Source organism: Ictidomys tridecemlineatus, chromosome 10, assembly GCF_052094955.1.
Source record: "Ictidomys tridecemlineatus isolate mIctTri1 chromosome 10, mIctTri1.hap1, whole genome shotgun sequence".
NCBI lineage: Eukaryota > Metazoa > Chordata > Mammalia > Rodentia > Sciuridae > Ictidomys > Ictidomys tridecemlineatus.
This window is the reverse complement of record NC_135486.1, coordinates 84,953,387-84,977,982: the sequence shown is the minus strand read 5'-3', so window position 1 is coordinate 84,977,982 and position 24,596 is coordinate 84,953,387. Positions and strand designations below refer to the sequence as shown.

Sequence of the window (24,596 nt, the reverse complement as noted above, 5' to 3'; positions counted from 1 at the left end):
GGGTCTCCACCTTCATGAATGGATTCTTGCTCCGGGTGTAGTGGGCCTTACAGGACTGGATTATTCCTTGCAGAGTGAGTTCTTATGAAGTATGGGTACCCCATGTGTTTGGCCCCTTCTGCAAGTGGTGGGTTCCCAGGCTAATAGCTTTGGAGGCTGAAAGTCCAAACTCAGGTGGCCCCCACCATTGGTTCAGACTCTGAGGAGGGTCTAACAATGGGTGGCATCATGGCATGATGAGATTCACTTCAGAGCAAATTGGGTGGTCAGGCATGCTCTTGTGAGAGCTAACTCAAGTTCCAGGAAAATTATGGTAATCCCTTACAAGGGCTGCTTCCACAGTGACTTAAGGACTTCCCACTAGGCCCCACCTGAGGTCCACACTACCTCCCAATGTTGCCACACTGGAGACCAAGCCACACATGAACCCGAGGAGGACAAACTACATTGATATTATAGCACTGTACAGGGCTTTCACCTCCTTAGTTGACTTTATTCTCACAAATATTATTCTTTTGGGTACTATTATAAATAGAATTATTTTCTTATTTTCCCTTTGGATTGTTCATTATGAATAGATAGCATCTGACTTTTCTGTACTGATTGTGTCTTTCAACTTTGCTGAATTTATTTATTTGGATATTTAAACATCTTGGGAGTAGAAAGCAGTGTAGATTCTGCTTAATGAATTATTATTTAACAGAAGGATATATTCTATAATTTGTATTTTTTAAAAATATAATGCTATATGTATAAAATATAGAGAGTGGAGACCAACTTGTAAGTCAAAGGGATTCCATACCAACCACATAAGCCCCTTTCTCTTGTTTTTGAAACTCACTAAAAACAAAAATTGGAATTTAGTCCATCCAGTGATTCTTTCTTGCTTCTTCAATTTTAAATTATATTAATAAAGAGTTATATATTAATGAGCAACAATTTTTCTATTTTACTAATTCTTTTTAGCATGTTGTGATTTCATGGATAACTTTTTCTGTGAATTTTCTAGGAGACAGTGCATAGATAAAGAATTACACAGATTTTTGGGTCTTGCAAAAAATGGGTAAACTTCTGGGTGTCATGAAGAATCGTACGCAATTTGTGCATATAGAAGTACTCCTATGTGTCTCTGGGTAATCAGGCTATTAATCAATAATTACCAACAGTCTTTCAAAATCAAGAGAAAAATTAGTTGAATGCCTTATTAATATTGTTCTAAATATATTTAGACATATGAGTGTTCAAGAGATTAGTTCTTTTCTTTATCCATTTTTTTTAACAATAGAAAGATGTTCCAGGGACTTCATATCAGTGATCAACATTAGAAAAAAAATCTAGTACATTGGTGGTTCTAATGTGAAAAATACTTGGACTGAATCTTGTCCTGAGTATAAATAGAAGACATTAAAATGGCACAGTCTAGTTTGGACTTAGACACCAAACACTTCTGTAACTTAAAATATGCTACAGTTTTTCCTTCCTTTTTTATTTTTAGAGTAACAGGAATGTTTGGGTGGGACATAAAATGATGATCCATTACATGCTGGGTCTTCTCCAGGCAGATGTGTAGCTTCTGCAAAGGTAAGAGCACTCCGTAAGTTTACATTAGGGATAGATCAGTAGCCTATTCTTTTTTCTTATACTGCCTACAACAGAGGCCACTGACCACGTGTAGCCATTGAGCACTGAAAATGAGGCTAGATGAGGCTAGTGTAACTGGGAAGTGGATTTTCAAAAATTAATAAACTATTTTAGCACTATGCTCTCAGCAAAACTGACCAAAAAGTCTAGAGAATTCTCATATGCTTCCTATTCTTACACACAAACATACCCTACCATTTTCCCCCTGCACTATGCTGGTTCATCCATTATTATCTACAAACCTACATTGACACATCATTATACTGACACTCCATAGTTTATTTTAGGTTTTGCTCTTGGTGTCATGCATTCTATGGGGCAAACCTATGATAACATTTACCCACCACCGTAGTATCATATAGGATAGTTTCACTGCTCTAAATATCCTTTGTCTTTTCCTATTCATCCTTATTTTCCCCCAGCATCGGTCAACCTTTATTATTTTTATTTTCCCTATAGTTTTGCCTTTTTCCAGATGTCACACAGTTCTAGGGTACGCCGCAGCCTTTTCACATTGCCTTCTTTTTTTTAGTACTATGTATTTAAATTTGCTCCATGTCTTTTCATGGCTTGATTTATTTTTAGTTCTGAATACTATTCCACTCTCTGGATGTACTACAGCTTATTTAACCACTCACCTACTGAGGAACATCTTGGGTACTTTCAAATATTGGCAATTGTGAATAAAGCTGCAGTTTTTTTATGTCTGCATAATAAGTTTTCCCTGTTCAGATTTTGTGTGGACCTAAGTTTTCAACTCCTTTGGATAAACGCCATGGAACCTGACTGCTAGATCGTGTGGTAAGAATATGTTTTGTTTAATAAGAAACTACCAAACTGTCTTCCAAAGTGGCCATGCCACTTTGCATTCCCACCAGCAATGAATGAGAGTTTCCATTGCTCTGCAGCCTTAGCAGCACTTGGTGTTGTCTGTGTCCTGGACTTTGGCCATTCTGATATATGTTTGGTGGTATCTCAGTGTTTTAATTTGCAGTTTCCTAAGATCATGTAAGGTTGAGCATATTTTCTCATGATTACTTGCCATCTGTATATCTCCTTTGATGAGATGTCTATTCAGATCTTTGACGCATTTTGTAATTAGTTGTCATTTTCTTATTGTTGTGTTTTAAGTTCCTTGAATTTTAGTCTTTTATCAGATAAGTTATTTTTTTGCAAATATTCTCTCTGTGGCTTATTGTCTCATTACCTAGACATTGTCTTTCATAAAACAGAAGTTTTAAATTTTATTATAGCCCAGTTCATCAGTTCATTATTTAATAGAGTATGTCTTTGTTACTGTGGATTGAGTGTCCCCACCAAATTTCATGTTGTGAAGTATTAAGAGGTTTGAAAATTAATTCAGTTACAGTATTTGAAGGTGGAGTGTTTGTGAGAAAATATAGCTATTTGAGACTGTAAGGGTGTGACCCTAATCCAGTGGGACTGTGGTTTTATAGAAAGAAAGACCTTAACTAAGATGTTCTGTCTTACCATGTGGTACCCTATACTGCCTAGGGACCTACAAAGAGTCACCACTGGCAAGAAATACTTCAGGAGGTATGGTGGCCTCCTCTTCAACTGCTTTGTCTTTCAGAGCCAAGACTTAAAGAAAACGTTATTCTTTTTGTTTGTTCCTTTAATATGCTTTTAGTTGTTAGTGGACCTTCATTTTATTTCTTACTTATACATGGTGCTGGGATTCAAACCCAGTGCCTCACACTTACGAGGCAAGCACTCTACATCTGAGCTACAACTCCAGCCTCCAAGAAAACTATAAATTCTTTAATCTTTGGTACTTAGTAATAGCAACCTAAAATGGGTTAAGATAGATGTCTTGTCTAAAATATCATTGCCATGTAAATGAAAAACCAGACTTTGTTTTTTATAGTCTTCAAGAAGTTTCATGGTTTTGCATTTTACATTTAGGTCTATGATCCAGAGGCACTTTATCACTGAGAAATATCCCAGCTCTTTTCATTTTTTGTCTTGAGTCAGAGTCTAAGTTGCTGAAATTGGCCTTGAACTTGCCATCCTTCTGCCTTAGGGTTCCAAGTGTCTAGGATTCTAGGTGTGTGCCACTATGCCTGACTATATGATCCTTTTTGAACTAAGTTTTTTGGAGAAGAGTGAAACATCCATATCTAGATTAATGTTTGTTTATTTATTTATTTGCATTTAGATACTAAGTTGTTTCAGTGCTATTTGTTAAAATAGGCCCATTTCTGTCTGTCTGTCTGTCTCTCTCTCTCTCTCTCTCTCTCTCTCTCTCTCTCTCTCTCTCTCTCTCTTTGATCACTGATCAATCTGTCTGGTGTTTTACTCACACCACACAGCTTAATTACTGAAACTTAATATGAAAGCCAACATTGGGTACTACCAGTTCTCGGACTTTGTTCTTGTCACTCAATATTGAGTTGGCTACTGTGAGTCTTTTTTTCTATCCACATAAACTTTAGAATTGGCTTATTTACATCCACTAAATAAATTGTTGGAATTTTGATTTGGCTACCATCAAATCTGTATATCAAGTTAGGAATAAGTGAACTTGTGAGAAATCTTCCTATTCTTAAACATAGAATCCTCTCCATGTCTTCAGAGATACTTGATATCTTTCCTCAGAGTTTTGAAGTTTTCCTCATATAGATCTTTTACATATTATGCAAAACTTATACTTAAGTGTGTCATTTTCATCATGTTAAAGTTTTTAACTTTAAATGCCACTTTTTATCGATGGTGTGTAGGAGAGCAATTGACTCTTGTATATTGTATGCTGCAACTTTGCTGTAATCAATTACTAGTTCTAGGAGATTTTCTGTCCGTCTTTTTTGGGTATTCTTTAATAGATGACTAATAGTCATCTGTAAACAAAGTTTTATCACCTCCTTCACAGTATGTATGCCTTCTGTTTTCCTACCTTGTCTAATTGCATTGGCTTGGACCTCCAGGATAATTCCAAAAGGAGAAATAAGAGGGAATATCTTTGCTTTTCCCCCTAATCTTAGTAGAAAAGTTTCTAGTTTATTACCACTTAGGTGGAAGTTAACTATAGATTTTTATAAATATTCTTCATTAAGTTGAGTAGATTTCCCCTATCCCTGATTTACTAAGAGTTGTTTTTTTTTTTTAATCAGGAATGGGTATTGGATTTTGTCAACTGTTTTCTGCACCTTTTGCTATTAATATGTGATTTTTTTTTAGTTGTTGCTATAATGAATTACATTGATTTTTTGAATGGTAAACCAGTCTGCATAATTATATGTATATACCACTTGGCTGTGGTATATACATATAATTATTTCTAAATAGTGTTGAACTTTACTGTAGTTTGGGATCTTTAATGTTCTGCAAAGGCCCAGGTGTTAAAGACTTGGCCCTTGATATGTTGCTAGTGAGAGGTGGTGGAAACTTTGGAAATGGGGATTAGAGGGTGGTCTCTAGATCTTTCAAGGCATGCTCTAAAAGGGAACTGGGCAACCACTGTCCCTTTTTCTTCTCTTTGGCTCTCTAGCCATGAGGTGAGCAGTCTTTCTTTGCCATACGCTCCCACCATAATGCACTGCCTCACCACAGGCCCAAAGCCATGGGGCCAAATCATGAACTGGAAACTCAAACATTGTAAGCCAAAGCAAACCTTTTTCTCTGTATATCATCTTGGGTATTTTAAATAGTGACGGGAAGCTGATAAACACTTTTGATTTTCTAATATTTTATTACAGTTTTTCTCTTCTATATACTTGAGAGATATTCGTTTGTAGTCTTTAATTCTTGTAGTGTTGTTGGTTTTTATCATTAGGACAGTACTGGTCTCATAAAAAGAGGAAGTATTCTCTCTGTTTCTGTCTTCTGGAAGAGGTTACCAAAACTTGTTATACTCTCTACCTTAAGTGGTAGAATTCATCAGTGAAGTCCTCTGAGCTTGCACTTTTTCTTTTGGAAATTTACTAGTTTATTTCCATCTCTTTTATAGATATAGGCCTATTCAGAGTGAATATTATTTGTGTGGGGTATGGCAGATTGTATTTTTCAAGGCATTGATCCATTTTCAAGGCATTGGTATGGGGATGGCGTTATTCATAATATTCCTTTGTTATCTTTTTAATGTCTGTGAGATCTGTGCTGACATACCCTTTCTTATTTCTGATATTAATAATTATGTCATCTCTCTTTCCTAGTTAGCTGGGCTAGAGACTTATCTATTTCATTGGCTTTTTTCAATGAACCATCTTTAGTTTTGTTGAAGTTCTGAATTGATTACCTATTTTCAACTTCTTTATCTAATAATGTTTTGTTCTAATATTTATTATTTCTTTCCTTGTGCTGATTTTGGATTTAATTTGCCATTCATTTTCTAGTTTCCAAAGACAGAAGCTTAGGTAGTGAATTTAAATCTTTCTTCTTTTCTGTTATGTATTATTTAATGCTGAGAATATCTCCCTAAGTATTACTTTTACTCTATTCTACAAATTTTAATAAAATCTATTTCAAGTACATCCATTTCAAAAATCTGAGATTTCTTCATGAACTCATGTGTGAATTTAGATGTGTATTGTTTTATTTCAAGGTCTCTTGGCATTTTCCAGTTTTCTTTCTGTTGTTGATTTCTAGTTTAATCAATATGGCTCTAAGTGAAGATAGATCATGACTTCTGTGCTTTTAAATTTGTTATGTCTTATCCATCTTGGTGAATGTTCCCTTTGATTTGGAGAAGAATTTTTAATCTGCTCTCATTGGATGAAGTAGTCAGTGGGTGTCAATTTTGTCCAGTTGATTTATGGTGCTGATGAATTCAACTATGTCTTTATTTTCTGCTTGCTAGATCTGTCCATTTCTGATAAAGGGGGATTAAAGTCTCCAAATAAAATAGTGGGTTAAACTGTTTCTACTTGCAGTTGGATCAGTTTTTACCTCACATGTTCTGATGCTCTGTTATTAAGCACATACTCATTATGGATTTTATGTTTTCCTAAAGGATTGCCTCCTTTATTGTTATGTGATTTCTCATTTATTTCTGACAAGTTTTCTTCATTTGAAGTCTGCTGTGCCTAAAGGTAATACAGTAGCTTTGACTTTCTTTTGATTAGTGTTAGCATAGTATATCTTCCTCTATCCTCTATTAATTGCAATATATATTTGCAATTAATCCAATTATTCATTCTAATAATACCACAGTGCTTCAGAAGGAATTCAAACATTTCATAATAACAAAATATTCTTCTTTCTTTCCTCTTCTCCCTTTAGTCATGTCTTCACTCATTTCACATATACATAAGCATATGTACTTGAACATGTTATTTATTAAACAACTATTATCTATTAGATCAATTAGGAATAATGAACTAAAAGTTTCCTTTACCTTCACTTATTTTTTTCTAATGTTCTTCCTTTATGTAGACCTAAGTTTTGGACCTGTGTCTCTTTCCTTTTCTTAGGAAATTTTGCCATTTCTCAGAAGGCATATTTCATTTTTTTGGCAGCAAATTCCCTCCAGTTTTTTTTTCTGTGAGAAAGCTTTGATTTCTTCTTCATGTTTGAAGTATAATTTTGCAGGACACAGAATTCTAGGTTGGTGGGGTTTCTTTTTCTTAACACTTTAGATATCTTATATCATCCTCTTTGGCTTGCATGGTTTCTTTTCTTTTTTTAATATTTACTTTTTAGTTATAGGTGGACACAATGTCTTTATTTTACTTTATGTGGTTCTGAGGATCCAACCCAGTGCCTCATGCATGCTAGGCGCACACTCCACTTCTGAGCCACAACCCCAGCCCAGCTTGCATGGTTTCTGAGGACATTTCAAATAAGTCTCATCCCTCTGGCTCCTTCAAGATTTTCTTAAGTTTGAATATGATGTACCTACATATAATTTTTATTATTTTTTTTCATGCTAGTCTGAACGTCTTGCATATCTAGTTTAGTGTCTGACATTTACTTGGAAAAATTCTTATTAGTGTTTTGAATATTGCTTCTCTTCCTTTTTCTCTTTCTCCTCCTTATGATTTGTTTTACCTTTTGTAGTCATCCCAAAATTCTTGTATATTCTGGGTTGTTTTTTAAAGTCTTTTTTTAAAAATTCTGCTTATTTTTAAAGATTCTTTTGTAATAGCCTCAAGTTCAGAGATTCTTTAGCCACATCCAATCTATTAATAAGCCCATCAAAGACACTCTTGATTTTTGTTATAGTGTTTTTATTTTCTAACTTTTTTTTTAGTTTTTGGTTTTTCTTAGGATTTCCATCTTTTTGCTTACAATGTCCATCTGTTCTTAAATGTTGTTAAGTCCCTTAAGCATGCTGATCATAGTATTTTAGAATCTCTGGTCATTATAAGCCAACATTCCTGTCATATATGATGACAGTTCTGATGGGTTATTCAGTCTCTCTAAACTGTCTTTTTTTTTCTTACTTTTAGTAATATATATATATATATATATTTCTGGTTTTTTGTTGAAAGTGGAGCTGATATACTAATTACAAGGAATTGAATTGAATCAAACTTTAGTAATATAGCAGTAAGGTATAGGGAGGGGCAGGTTCTACAGTCCTTTGATAGGGCCCAATCTCCAGGCAAACCTGAGCCCTGGACTGTGATCCTTCACTAGAGCTTCTCATTCCTCCTCCCACCCCCACCCCCACCCACATAAGAGAGAATGACTAGATGGGACTGGAGGTAGATTAGGCTCCCAATAAACCCATGCATCTTAGCCTCGGGTTTATTAGTTTTCCCTGAGAACAGGCTTTGTTAAGAAGAGCTGAATGCTCTGGTATATTTACCAGTGGTTAATTTTTCCCTTCCCCCACCAGAAACTGGAGGGGAATCTATTTCATCTTCATGGTGAGGACCGTGGAGCTCCTAGGAGCTCCTAGAATTAAGATTCACCAAAGCTGGACAATCTCTATGACTGAGTCCCCTGGAGTTTTTAACTCTTAAAGATGTCCTCACCAAGCCACCAGAAAGTCATCCATCATAGCAATTGTTCTAGCCCAGGCACTGGTTTCAGCAGAAGTCTCTTCTACTCCTGCTTTTGCTCCCGGTGAGTTATGAATCTCTGAATCCACCATGCTGTTTGTCCAGTTTCTGAGGTATGCCTGGAGATCTTTCTTCTTTGATGGGTCTAAGAAAAGTTATTTATTTTTAATTTGGTCTTTTTGTCGTTGTTGTTTGTTTGTTTGTTTGTTTCTTTAACATGTTCAGACAGAGTGCTCATTTCTAAGCCCCTTTATATATTGGACTGGAAACCAGGAGACCCAGATAATCAACTTTTAAGAATATAGTTTGCACATGCAAATAAGTAATTGGAAATTTGCAAGTCAAATGGTGACTTGAACCAACAAGTTTCCATTTTGTTCTTGGATGTATATTTTCTGCAAGAACAAATGAAGCCAAATGAAGGTTAGCATTAACTTCATCACTTTTGTAAATGGCTTAGTTTGTCCTTGAAGACGGCAATCAACGATAAGGATGCTCTCCAGAGATTAAGCAAAATTAGGACCTCCTTCAAAATGAGTCTTCAAATTTTCTTCTTCATCCTATTATTCAGGAACAAACATGATTTTGCTTATCTGATGCAAATATATATCATGGGTTTAGGACATTCTTGAGAGGACGATGGCTTAAATCACTTGTCGAATGGGCTTCATGATGGAGAAGAAAATCATTTCTAAAAGTCCAAGATATCAAAGGCTATGCATTCCTAAAAGAAAAAAAAGTTGAAATAAAATTTTACCTTCACACGAGGCAATACCAAGAGTTTTAGTAGATGAGTATTGAATTTCTGTACTGGAATTGTGCATTTTTAACAATAAAAGGTCTTTTCTTTTTTTATTAGTTACACATGACAGTACAATGATCTTGACATATAATATATTTGAATCAAATGGGGTATAATTTCTCATTTTTCTGAGTGTTCAGGTTGCAGAATCACATTGGTCATACAGTCACGTATATACATACAACAATACTAGTGTCAGGTTTTTGACATCTTTGCCTATTTTAGAAGCCCTGGTGCTGATCTTTCTTCTTCAATATGTACATTTATGTATCACCAATGAAAGTAAACACTGAAGAGTTCAATGAAGGGTCTTTAATGACACCAGTAAGAAACTATTTTCAAATTATAGATGGAAAAAGAGAAGGCTTTACTTGGTGCAAGAGTCAGGTGTACAAGAGACCCAATATTAGATCCAGAGAGTGTTCTAAACATAATCTTTCTTTGTGACAGGTCTTTCCTAATATGTAATTATTATACAGTACCTGATTGGTATTCATCTATATTCTCTCCTGATGTTTTCCCACTTTCCTCTATGAGCATTTATTTTAAAGCTTTGGCTTGACTAGGAATACAATTATGGAAACTAAAAGTTCAAAGCATTTACTTAATATAATTTTCTAACATATTCAGAAATCCCACATAGTGGTTAACCATAACAATAAGTCAATTAGAATTTGAAGGGAACATTATCTGTGACAAGTTACAGTCAGTGTGTGGACTGTGTGCATCTTAAGGAATATATATATATATATATATATATATATATATATATATATATATATATCTTTATATTATGTACACACACACACACACACACACACACCCCTTGATTTAAAATTGAAAAAAGAATTAATAATGGCAAACTAAAGAGCTGATTTTTAGGCAAATTTTTTCTTTTCTAGAAAATTACCACTCTTTGAGTGTCAAGTCTTTACATTCAGTGTATTGAGTTAGAAATCTTGCTAAACATGTTGGTAAAAAAGCAAGCTGCTTTTCTGTTTCAAGGTTTCCAAATTCTTGAAAGAATTTCTCTTAGCACTATCTTTGGGCAAGGCTCTTTTGTTAAAATTCTTTTTTTGTCCCTTCTGTGATAATATACTCTATCCGTCATCTTACTTTTTTATTCCTACAATATAAATCATGGTCTGTAAAACTGCTCCAAACAGAATTAAACTTTCTTGGAATTAAAGTCCCCTTTCTCACTGAAAGCCAGGGGTGAAGTGGTGGCACTTGAATTCTTATCAGGAATTTTAAAAACAGAAGAAAAAAAAACCCAAATATTTGCTTTTGAAAATTACTATGAACCTTTTTTTTCCTTCAAATTTTAATGACTAAAATGAAAAAAATATGGATAGCTTCAGAGGCACTGAAAAGTTGTAATCAGATATGGCTTGAACTTTGGCATTTTATGTTTGTGTCCTTTGGAAAGACTTTCTATGATGTTTTCCGGTGTTTCAGTATGTATGCAAAAGATATTATGATTCATATGTTCATGTATTATCATGCTAAAAGAGAGCCAAGTATTATCTCAAAAGCAACTTTAGTCAAGTTTTCTTACCAAACCAATTTTTATGTGAACATGGGCAGTTCAGATAGGCCACCCAAATTAAAATTAAAACTTCCATTTTGGGATGAGAATCTCCTTCGACTCTTTTTTAAATGTAACTTCAATTTTTCATATCAACAGGATAACAAATTTAGTCTAAGTTTTTAATGTCCTTTTTCAAATGTGCTTTGTCTGTCTTGAAAATATAGACTTATATTGTAATGCCTTTTTATAACAAAGACAGCACGATATCTGTATATTATATATTTTCATCATATGCAGTAATGGTTTTGTGTCTAACTGGACATTTTTAGCCTTGGAAATTTCTATTCTTTTTATAATTATAAAGGTTCTGGCATAATAGATAAGCTTGAATTTCAGATAGAGACCTGAACACTGTGGGTCCACTACCATAAGCTAACATGGCTTTTTGTTCTAGTTCTGATGTCACAACTTGGTGATGGTGGGGGTGAATCTTTTATCTTACCCTGAACCACTGCTTCTACATAACTCAAAGGAATTAATAATTTCCTCTCTTGCAGGACAATAAGGGGTAAAGAGCAGGAGCAGATATAAGAAGGAACATGACAAATGATTGTAAATGAAAAGAAAATACAATAAGCAGTGCATAAGGTTTTGAATCTATGTAGCTAGGTTGTTCTGAAAAACCTCCAGGGAAAGACATGCTTCTAGAAGGCATACCAGAATGGATGGCAAGTTACCTAGAGCCAGTTATCTTAAGAAGAAGGTAGAGCCTGCTGCACAACTCCACCAGGCATGGTCCTTCATGGGAACATTGCCTTGGAGCTATGAGTGCTCATGTCGTCTCCTTATGGATGATGCCATCGACGTACTCAGAATGAAGGATTAATGATTTTTCTCCCTGGGGAACTTCAATTGTCCATATCAACAGGATAACAAATTTAGGCTTTTTAAAATATCCTTTTTCAAATGTACATTGTCTGTCTTGAAAACATAGACTTATAGTCAGGGACTCTCATAAATACATCTATTTATGAGAGTCCTTGACTCTCATAAATAGATGTATTCAATTTTTACATTTGTCAGACACTGCAGGTAAGCAGCAGATGTACATGCTTAGGCCTGTGAGAATAATAAGAGACATTGTGACTCATATGTTTGTTTGTTTTTTTAATTTGACACTCAGATTTAATTAGAACAGCAACGGCTTGAGATTTTGCTGTAAATTCCAAGACACTAATGCTGGCTCTGTGGTTTTCTTTATCTAAAACTTTTTGGGTTTTAACTCTACCCTCATCAAGGATCAGCTTCTCCCCAAAGACTCTGATTAGAAATTTGAGGAAAAGATGGAAATGAAAATAAGCTTTCTAAAGTGTGAGTTCATAAAAACATTGGTGATTTGAAAATTAATCTCAGTTCGAATCTATTGAAATAGAATCATTCTAGTTAAATCATTCTATATTATCTGAAATATTTTCCTCCATGATAATCCACTCAAAACAATTCTGGTGGTTCAATCAGTGGCCCATATTTTATAAGTCTTTGCCAAGAAAATCTTTCCAGAAACCACTTCTCCTATTTATGAAAGGAGAATGGCAGCAGGTACAGTAAGGAAGGACGTGCTATTAATTCAGCTACATCATGTAAGTGATCATTAATTATCTTGTGTGAAAAACAAGAAGGAAAAGAAAGTATACAATGTCTCATCCTAGTATTTGGAAGTAAGGTTAATCCAAGTTTAAGCCATTAAGTGACCACAATTGGTATTATTGTGTCTCACTGAGAAAGTCTGATACAGATTAGAAAACTCATTGACCATCTCACCTGACTATGAAGTTAACTATTAAAAATTGGTTAAAACTTGAGAATCAAATATTAGAAAATTTCAGCACATCTTGTTGATGCTTCAAAGGTCCTTCCCTACACATATAAACCTGAATAGAGAATTCTATAATACTGCTCTGTTCTCTGTGGATTACATTTATATCCAGGTGTTAGAAACCAAAACAGTCCTATTAATAGAATAGTAGGTATCATTCACTAAGAAGAAATGGAAAGTTTATAATAAACCCATTGTGAACTGTATGAGCAACTTGCTACATTAAACCAAATTTAAATATTAAATATAATGATAAATTCACATGATATGAAAAATGTAAAATAAAAGTAAATGCTTTAGCTTCCTTTTACTAAAGTACTTGACTACAAAATTGGAAAGCGTAATACATAATAATTATGTATTATGTATTATCCATAGTCTACAGATTTTTCAAAATGTCATTTTGAATTTATAATAATTTATGGATCACACAGGACTTCCCTAAAATAGCATGTTTAAACATGGAATAAAGATACCAAGGGCATGCCATGTATTTAAAGCCAACTATCCTGGAAGGCAGATCTGGATCCTATTTTTGTCTTTTCAATTTTCAAATTTTTTTTATTTATTGGAGTGAGGTAGTATTGGGAATTGAACTCAGAGACACTTGGCCACTGAGCCACATCCCCAGCCCTATTTTGTATTTCATTTAGAAACAGGGTCTCACTGAGTTGCTAAGCACCTTGTTTTTGCTGAGGCTGACTTTGAACTTGTGTGATCAGCCTCAGCCTCCTGAGCTGCTGGGATTATAGGCTATTTTATCTTTTTAGTCCACTGCTAAATGCTGGAATGCAAGATAACAGGTCACAATAATCCAAATCTTTATCCCAGCCAATTATCTTCTAAAAAGAAGAAACATCCATCTCAAGCATACACAGATAGAACTTTTAGGATGCTTCTCCCACACATATTTGAAAATGTGTCCGTCTGTTCTCAATTGCCATAAATCTAAAGCCTTTGAATACATTATCTGTTCATCTTTTATTTGATATAAAATGATCTAGTAGTTCACTACTGCAGAGATTTTTATCCCCTAGGTGACATTTGAAAAGGTCAGGGGACAAATTTGATTGTTATGACCTTGGGTAGAGGTGCAATCAATATCTAGTAGAAGCCAGGGATATGGCTAAACATCCTATAGTGGACAGGCAAGGCCTTACGACAAGGAATTATCAGGGCCAAAATGTCAATCACACCAAGATTGAGTTAAATCTGCAGTCAATGTTGACCTCACCTGTCTTACAATAGAAATGTCTCTTTGTGAAAGAGATATACTCACTCTGACCTTCTCAGGATGAGGGATTCCAACTAATAGGCTTCAAAAATACACTGGAGCACTTCACACAGGTGCTTGAGTGAACATTTCCCTCTACATGATATTATGGCATCTGACAAATGTGAAATCATCTCCACTTGTCTCTCTGAGTATAAAATATAGATCTAGGAAATGAGGGCTTTGCTGTTCTAAAGGTCATGAAGGCCTTGATCATCTCTTTGAATAAGAAAAAAAAAAATTACAGATGCTGTGCAGCAACCATAAGCCTAACAGAACAGTCAAAAGTCGTACCTTTCAGGTTTTCTCTCTTTCACATTTAAATAGTTCTGAAAGCAAAAGTGAGAGGAATTAGGCTTCAGCTGATAACGATGTCATTTTAAGACTTGTGCCAATACTAGGACCCTTAGAACCATAATCACGTGGCTTATTTTAGCTTGCATTTCAAACTCGTGGTAAGAATAGGTATTAAGCATTTGGTAACTGTTTGGGGAATTTTAAAGGTTATTAAGTTCTGAATAACAGAGTCTCTCATGTTTTCCCACCAAGCTTTTCCCAGCAGTTGAATATATCTGGATCTTATTCTGTTTTTTTCATTCTTTTTTTAGCTTCCTGAAATGACTCATGTTCAATCACGACGACCCTGGATGATGTTTCTCCTGCAGAACGTTGGATTGATCTTAGGTTGGCTTTCTCTCTTACTCTTGGCTATATATGAACAAAACATTAAAATATAAATTAAGATTCTCAAAATCCTTCAAAAATGAAGTCACATGGTCTCATTTCATTTCTTTTCTTGTATTCTGTAGTGATGAGTAAATTATGCATTTCTTATCTCAAGTGAAGACTGTGCCTTGGAGTTCATTAACCTGCTAATTTTTAAATGCAATTTTGGTTTTGGAAATATCTAAAGGTCAGACTGTCACCATTGAAATTTTCATTTTTCTTTCCAACGCTGTGATGGATCTTATTAGTTTTTTATTTTTTTTTTTAGCCATTAGTAAACTCAATTAATTCTAGTAAACTTAAAAAAATATTGTTTCCCTGAGAAAGAATATTTGCTCATAGTGTTTGAAGTAGACAGATGCCTGTTGGGATAAAATCAACTGTGACCTTTCTGATGTCAGCTATACACTTTTTTTTCCTGTGATATTTTTAAATCAAAAGCAAACTAAATAACAAAGAAACATAATAAAGTCTAGTTTTAACATGGTGATTTGTATGACCTTCTATTATTGGATGTCAGATGTGAAGTCCCCCCTTACGGCGTTGACATGGTATAGTTCACCTGGAGGCATAACTCACTGGCTAAAGAGTGCTCATGAACTTGAGAAACCCAAAGGATAATATATATGTCAGCATTCGTCTTCTAAAGTCACCAAAGGAAATCTGCTCCAGGCTGGTAGAACTGGAAACCAAAGATGAAGTTTGAACATTTTTCAAATAACAAAGGTTGATTCCAGGCAATAGATTAATGCCTAAATGCTCACAGATTGTGTAATGGAGAATATTTATGGAAATAATCTTCCTGACAAGTGAGATATGTTTTATATTCGTTCTGAGGAAACACAGAATCCTAAACAGGATTGCAGTAGGTAAGCTTATGAAATGAATAAGCAACATTACTGATAACCTAGAAAAATTATTAAAATAGAAAATAACCCTGGATTTAGTCATGTTTTTTCTTGGAACATGAATGCCTAATATTTTTCCTGTTTTTTTTTTAAGTGTTATCTTGACAAGGGAAAAAAAAAGCCTGTTTTACTGCCAAAATGACTCATGGTACTCAGTCATATGTCTTTCCTACCTCTTACTCACCAATGAGTAGATATTCTTTGCCATGCTCCCCCTCCACCCAAACATAATATTTTTCAACCACCTTTCTTTGATTTCAAAAGGGAGTAGGCTTCTTCTCTAGTTGTGTTTAGAGTTTGCTTTTATTTTTTTTTCTTTTTTTTTATTGGTTGTTCACAACATTACAAAGCTCTTGACATATCATATTTCATACATTAGATTGAAATGGATTATGAACTCCCAATTTTACCCCAAATGCAGATTGCAGAATCACGTCGGTTACACATCCACAATTTTACATAATGCCCAATTAGTAAGAAGCATCATTGAATACTGCAATAGTTCTCAAATTTGGATGCATAGCAGGATCAACTGGAAGACTCCTCAGTAGGAAACAGATGACTGGCTTCATTCATCCTTGGAGTTTCTGCTGCTGTAGGTCTGAAGTGGAGCCTGAGAACTTGATTTTGAACAACTTCTGGGTGGTGCTGATGCCACAAGATAGAGTATGAGTCTGAACACCACTAGTATGACAGGAGTCAGGCACGATGGGTTTCAAGAAAGAACAGGTACACACTCTGCTACTCAGAAGCTATGTGCTTTTGAGCAAGGAAATTAACACTTCTGAAAACTTCATGCTAGACATGAGTTCCTGAAACTCGCTTCTCTTCATCCCTTTGCCTCTGAGCATCAGATCAGTCCTGGGAGTTCCTGGGTGGGGAGTCCACAGACAGTACTTTGAGTCACATTTACCTGAAAGGTAAGCAGATTTGACAGGTAGAGTTTTGCCCTTCTTTTGTTAAGAGGCTACATTGTAACTGAATAGATACATACCCTGGTATAGGTCAACACAACGTGGATTCATTCCTGGTGCCATCTGTTTGGGTTTCTATGCCCAGGTTCTGATTTTGACATGAAGTCTTCATTTATACCCACTTAATTAGAACAGCTCTGATGGATGGTTTTTTTTTTTTTTTCCAGTTCAAGTTTAGAGTAGTCTGGGACTGGCTAATTAAAATTTTTAGAATGAGCTGCTCCCTCTAACCTTTAAGTTAGAGTTTGACACTGGTGAGGCGAGGAAATTGAAGGGAGCCAACTGTCAGAAGGGATATATAGGTTAGAGAGTCATACTCAGTATCCTGTAACCTTATCACCAGTGTTCCCTGATCATCAGTAGAGACCTGGTCACTCTGCGGTAAACCTGAGGAACATGTGACATAGTGGCTTCTAAGGGTGGCTTTCTAGCATCCCCATTTCTCTTCTTGAACTTAATGCTGTTTTTTTGTTTTGTTTTGTTTTCTAATACACACTGAGTTCCAGACAGCAAACCACAACCTAAGATAAAATTGCTTGAAAATCTCTATTCCTCAAAATTGAGTGGTAATGATAAAAATATGATGCTCACTGTGTACCTTTTTTAAATACGAACAGAGTCCAAATCTGAGATGGTGAAGATTGTGATTCCTTTTGGCAATATAAGTTATGTGTTACCCATTTTCCTTGAAACCAGATTTTTCAATAATGTAACACTGTTTCTATTTCCTAGACCTAAATTTAGGATTCCACTATATTTTTACTTGGTGATTGATTTATTTTTTCATCACTGAACTAGAAATGCTCCTGGAGAAAAATCAAAGAGCAAATCATGCAGAAATCTTATTTGAACATCCATCATCCACTGACAGGGCCATCTTTAGGAGAGGGAAATTGGCCCGTGTTCTGTGATGCAGAGCAGAGTCTTAAAAAAAAAAAAAAAATCTTACCACTACTGTATGCTGATTAGCACCAGAGTCTTCCATGACTATTCCCAAGAATTGTGGCCATTCTGGCCCTCACCCCCTTCAGAACCAGATTTATAGGTGAGACTTTGCCTGCCCTTCAGAGACCCCCTTCTCTGGATTCTGCACATTTACAACTCCTTTTGCATTTCTAAATGGAAAGAAGTGGGAGGGTCACGCAATCACTTGGATAGGCTGGACTAATCATTTGACTTCTTATGTGGTCATTAAGAATTCAGGCTCTAGAGCTGGGGATGTGGCTCAAGAGGTAGCACACTCGCCTGGCATGCTCGGGGCGCTGGGTTCGATTCTTAGCACCACATAAAAATAAAATAAAGATGTCGGGTCCATTGAATACTAAAAAATAAATATTAAAAAAATTCTCTCTATCTCTCTCTCTCTTAAAAAAAAAAGAATTCAGGCTCTAAATGGACATCCAGGTTCAAATCCCAGCTGTACTTTTGGGAATAACACATTTACTTTCCACAAATTAGGGCTAAGAAGAGACCCTACGTAATAGGGTTGTGGTGACATCAATATGGGACTACCCATAAAGCACTTAACACAGTACCTGGAAAATACTAATGGCTCAATAAGTACTAAACCACCACCACCACCACCATCATCATCATCACCATAGTAGCTCCTGCTCCCTTCTTTCAATACAGTTTCACAGTTTACCCCCCCACCCAGTGTTGTTCCTTTGGTCAAGAAAATGTCTTTTCTTGATGGAGAATGGAGATCAAACCTTTATTTTATGTTTCCATAATCCTCTATAAGCCCCCACACCAGCTTCTTCCATCCCTTCGAAGAAGCTGTCTACACCATTTTCACCTTGACTCACTTTTAGAGCAGGAGACATGGGTCCCCTCTGATTTGCTGCACTCTCTCTCCCCTCCCCAGGCAGGCTTTGTCTTTGTGGCACAATGCAACACGGTGTGAGCCCCTCTCTCTTATAGTCTCTTGTAGAAAGTGAAAACCTATTGTGTTTCATGCCAGTTACACTTTTGAAGTTGAATAATGGAACCTGACAGAGAGGAACCTTCCTGAGGTCATAGTTATTGTCACAGCTCGATTTCATCTCAGGGAAATCAAAACGTAGTTCAACTGATTTCCTCCTGTTACCAATGCACCTTGCTGAGGATATGAAACCCGCCTGGAAAGATTTCAGCACCAGGAGGCGAAATGGCATGTGCCTGCTTGAAGCCTGGATTGTTTAAACAAGGCTGATGTAGCCTGCTCATTGGGGAAGAGCACCAGGACAGAGAGGTTGCATGTGTCCCAAACTAGTGTCCCTCAGCCTGAGGGGATAAGCCCCATGTTGTCATGCACCCCTTAAAATCCAAGTGAAATTTAGGAGAAAATGTGAGATGCCAGGGGTGTTCCTCAACCCAGAGTGCTGGCCTCACACACCATAGCTTCTTTGAATGGCCTGTGAAACGTTTTTGCACATCTTTCCGGTTTGTATTCCCACCCCTGCATCCCACTGCCTTCTTGGTCTTCTAATTGTTGATTTTGAGAAATGGTCAAGAAAGTGCTCAGACCACCTCTCCATGGATTTACCACTAATTGTGTCTTCAGAACTGCATTTCCTCCTCTGAGAGAGATTAGCTTTGATGATCCCTTATGATCTCGCTAGGAACTGGCCTGTGGTTCTCTATAAGGATTCTCCCTCCAAAGGAAGTGGTGTTGCTTGTATCCTCTCCTGCAAGTCAGGCAGCACATCGCTTAGGGTAGAGTCTATTGCTCTTGTAGAAGTCACTAGTATGGTATTGCAGTAGCCATGGTTCAAATGGTGTTCTCCCAAAGTTCATCTCAAACCTGAACCTTTGAATGTGATCTTATTTAGAAATAAGGTCATTGCCACTGTAATGAAGTTAGGATGAGGTCATGCTCTATTTAGGTGGTGTCCTAATAAGAGGATCCACCTGCAGAGGGAAGATAGCACGAAGACAGGCAGAGGTGCTGGAGGGCTGTGGCTATAAACCAAGGAATGCCAAGGATTGTGAGCAACTACCAGAAGCTAGGATGAGGAAGACAGGATCCTTTCCTAGAACCCACAGAGGCCCTGATGATGCCTCGATTTGGAACTTCAAGTCTCCAGAATTGTGAGAGAATGTTTCTGTTGTTTAAAGCCACCCAGTGGAGTTATGTATTATGTCAGCCTTAGGAAACTCACAGTCTCTACAGAAGAATATCCCCACACATTAAAGTCTTGGGGTTCCCATCAGCATAAATATTTGAAGAATTATATTTTTAAAACCTGGGTTAAGAACTGACTTTAAAGCTGTAAAGTGTCATCAGTGGTCACTCCCTCTTTAGGTTCATTTGTTCAACAATCTTCTAGACAAACGGGATGAAGACATGGGACATAAGTCAAGGAGATGTGTAATTATGTCTGTAAAATAGAATGAAGTTTTGAAAACACGACAATAATATTGGAAGCAACTTAAATAATGGATATTAGCATTAAGCAAACCTCAACAGTAAGCCTTTAAAATAAATATCCTTCAACCAATGAGAAAGATGCTGTAGAAGACCAGGTTTAAACACATAGGTCTATATTTTAAACAAAAACTTTATTTCCTTTTTTCTTTGTTAAAGAAATTTTGTATAGGATATCCACAAATGCTACTAAAATTGATGAAAAGAAACCAGAACCCTATTCTTCTGTTGGCCTTCCCTTCTTTTCCCTTAGACATCTACAAGGAATCTCTACTAATACTGCTTAGAAGAATGAAATTCTGCATTATAAATTGATATTTCAAACATTTATTGCTACAAATGATGTCCATGACTCACTGAGTAAAAATACAATTTTCAACTGAGCATATGATTCCAGTTTTATGAATATATAGTCTATATCTTATATATCACATGTATTATTCTTATTGAAAAGTTTCTGGAAGACTATACACTAAAACATGCATAATGAGTACTTTCTAAAGGGGAATACTGGTCTCAAGGCAAGGTAAGCATTTGCATGACAGGTCCTCACAAAATCCTTTTGTGTGTCTGAAGGGAGAAGGAAAAGTGTCCATTGTGAACTGGGCCAGAGCACTCTGTTTTTAATAAGGCTTGCCCTGCAGAGAAACAAGTTTCTGAGGTTCTTTTCAACTGGAATTTTATAAGCAACTAGTAACCTGGGAGAAAGAAAATACCAACTCCAGCTATCCCAAACCTTTCCATGGCATCTAAGATGGAAAAAAATGAATAAAATGGAGAAGCATTTGTGAAAGTCACAACCCAGGGTCCCAGACTCACTAAAAGACTGAGCTCTAATCAGAGAATTATAGAGTACTTCCTTTTCCCACACATTACAAACATATCAATAGGGATCTTGTATAATAACAAGGAAATGCAACCTGCAACCAAAACAACTACACATCTTGCATGTTGGCTTAAAAGAGATCCCTCGGGAACTCCAAAGACAACAAACACACACACACACACAAAAAAAAAAAAAAACAAAACCAGGAAATTTTAGCCTCTGAGAACAGCTACTGCAAATAGTAAACAAAACCTAACATCAGCCAGATAAACATAAAAATATCACATTAAAGGACTATTTATCTTGCTTCTTTTTATCCAGCATATCATGTTGACTTTCAGTACAAAATTACTTACAAGGCAGACTAAAAGACAAAAAATAAGTTAGTTATGTAACTCAGTGGTAAAGCATTTGTCCTGTTTGATCCATAGCACTGCAAATAAATCAATAATGAAAAACAAAATAGAAGAGACAGAGCAACCATCAGAAGTTATTATGTATGGCAAGTATTAGATATGGCAGTATTAGATATGACAGAAATACTGGAATTATCAGATCAAGGATTTATAATAACTTTGATTAATATGATAATGTAAAAAGTGGACAACATGCAAGAATAGTTGAATGATGCAAGTAGAAAGACAAACACCTTAAGAAAGAATCAAAATAAAATCCTATAAATAAAAAAAGTGAAGAATATATTTGATTATTTGTTGGATTCTTAGCTAACAGGTAATTGGAGTGACAATAGTTTCTAAGAAATGGGAGGAAACATGAGGAATATTCTACTAAGATATTGCACTATGTGGTAAGCAGTGGTATCATTTGGAAGAGAACTGGGATTAGTTTTAAATCAAGGATTACCACAAAAAAAACTTTAAAAATGAATTGATATGATGAGAGAAAAATAACAGAAGCATACAAAATAGCAAATTTAAACTAAAGAATGCAAAAAAAAAGAATGGAAGACCAAAACAAGCAAACCACCACCACCACCACAACAACAAACCCAAAACAAATAAGAAAACCCCCCAAAAGCCAAAAAGCACAATGAACACAAAGCGGTAACAAGTATACTAATAACTACTTCATATGCCAAAGGAATAAATACACCAGTTAAAAGGGATTGGCAGATGGATTATAAGACTAAAACCCAACTATATATTTTCTATAAGACACCTACTTTAAAGACAAAAGATGCACTAAATTAAAGAGATGATGACACTCCTGGGTATATGTCCCAAATTATTAAAGTCAAAGACTCAAACAGATATTTGTACTCTTACTATTCTGAGCCATGTATTTGCCTTACTTAGCTGAAAGGTGTAAAGAACCCAAATTTTCATCAATGGATGAATGGATAAACAGAATATGATATGAACATATGATAGAATATTATCTATCCTTAAAAAGAAGTGGAATTCTGATACATTCTACAACATGAAAGAATCTTAAAGCTATTATGCTAAGTGAAACTAGACACAAGGACAAATATTGTATTTCACATATATGAGGCACCTAGAAGAGTCAAATTCACAGAGACATAAAATAGAATGATAGTTGTTAGGTGTTCCAGAAAGGAGGCATGAGAAGTTGTCATTTAAAGGGTACAGAGTTTCAGACTGAGATCATAAAGTTCTGAAGATGAAATAGTGTTGATGGTTGCACAACAAGGTGAATTTACTTATCACAGTGAACCGAACACTTCAAAATGGTTAAAATGGTAAACTTTACATTTGCTTATATTTTATTTCAATAAATTAAAACAAAGAGATGGGGAAAGATATTCTATGCTAACATTAGTCAGAGTGACTATATTAATTTCAGACAAAGCACACTGCAGCAAAAACAAATCTATCAAGAAAACAGAAAAGCATTATGTAATTATACATGAGTCAATTATCCCAAATATAATAATTCTTAACATGTATGTGCATAACAGCAAAGTGGCAAAATATGTGGAGCAAAAACTAATAGAAATGCACGGAAAAAAATAGATTAATCTATTTCTAATGTTGAATACTTTAACTGCATTCTATCCATAGTTAGGAAAGAGAAGTGGATAGTAATTGACAAACAGCAGGCAGAAAATCAGTAAGGACATAGCTGAAATGAAGAACATCATCAATTACCTTGGATCTAATGACATCTATAGACTACTTCATCCAAGAACAAAAGAGTGCACATTCTTTTCAAGTTCACAAGAGCAGTCACTAAAACAGACCATATTCTGAGCACACTTTAACAAATTTAAAAGAGTAGAAATCATATGTTTGCTCCCAGATTATAAAGAAATTAAACTAGGAACCAATAATAGTTAGAAAACTCAAAAATAGTTAGAGATTAAACAACACACTTTCAAACAACACATGGACCAAGAAACTAATCTCAGTAAAAACTAAATATATTTTGAGCAAATCAAAATGAAAACACAATTTTTTAACCTTGCAAAACAAAAACCACCATGCCTAGGTCACTTCACTGATGAGTTCTACCAAACACAGAGGAATTTAACACAATTCTTTACAATCTCTTCTAGAAGACAGAAGGAGGAAGTATAATTCCTAACTCATTTTGTAAGCCCAGCATCACTCCGATAAGAAATCAATGTCTCTCATGAACACAGATGCAAAAATCCTCAACAAGCTAGGTACAGTGATGTGTGCCTGTAGTCACAGCTGCTTAAGAGGCTGAGACAAAAGAAGCACTTGAGTCCAGGATGCCATCTCAAAAAAAAAAAAAAAAAAAGTGAACAAATTGAATCCAACAATTTATTTTTAAAATTATATGCCCTTACCCTCAGGGTTATACAAAATTACATACAAGAGGAAGTGAGGGGAAAGGGAAAAATAATACAAGGGGGAGGAATGAATTACAGTAGGGGGGGTAGAGAGAGAAGAGGGGAGGGGAGGGGAGGGGGGATAGTAGAGGATAGGAAAGGCAGCAGAATACAACAGACACTAGGATGGCAATATGTAAATCAATGGAAGTGTAACTGAGGTGATTCTGCAAGCTGTATACGGGGTAAAATGGGAGTGCATAACCCACTTGAATCAAAATGTGAAATATGATATATCAAGAACTATGTAATGGAGGGGTAAGACAAGATAATACAAATGGAAGAAATGATTTACAGTAGAAGGGGTAGAGAGAGAAAAGGGGAGGGGAGGGGAGGGGAGGGGAGGGGGGATAGTAGAGAATAGGACTGACAGCAGAATACATCAGACACTAGAAAGGCAATATGTCAATCAATGGAAGGGTAACTGATGTGATACAGCAATCTGTATACGGGGTAAAGTTGGGAGTTCATAACCCGCTTGAATCAAACTGTGAAATATGATGTATTAAGAACTGTGTAAGGTTTTGAACGACCAACAATAAAAAATAAATAAAAAATAAAATAAAATTATATGTTTTAAAAAAAAAATAAATAAAAATAAAATTATATGCCCTTACCAAATGGAATTTATCACAAGTATTAAGACTGATTCAACAGTTGAAAATCAATAAAAATTATATGATCATATTAATATATGCAGAAAGTGCATTTGACAAAATCCCATGCCCATTCCTGCTCATAACTAAAAGTCTTCAGCAAAATAAATAGAGGGATAAACATCTATGAAAAGCCTAGAACTAAGACCACCCTTAAATAGTGACAAAAT

At 35.5% G+C, this 24,596-nt stretch overlaps 1 protein-coding gene across 8 annotated transcripts in view; it reads left to right on the top strand.

Annotated features, from left to right (window-relative positions):
- Positions 1–15,301, top strand: part of Slc39a12 (solute carrier family 39 member 12) — a 64,411-nt gene extending 49,110 nt beyond the window's left edge. For 7 of the 8 annotated variants that reach the window (XM_078023349.1, XM_005325798.5, XM_040277016.2 and 4 more), the window contains one exon: positions 14,697–15,301. In XM_078023349.1, the coding sequence (XP_077879475.1) occupies positions 14,697–14,825 (129 nt within the window). In that variant the 3' untranslated portion in view covers positions 14,826–15,301. The remainder of the gene's footprint in view (positions 1–14,696) is intronic. The other variant, XM_021726667.3, reaches the window with a different exon arrangement.
- Positions 15,302–24,596: the final 9,295 nt, after the last annotated feature.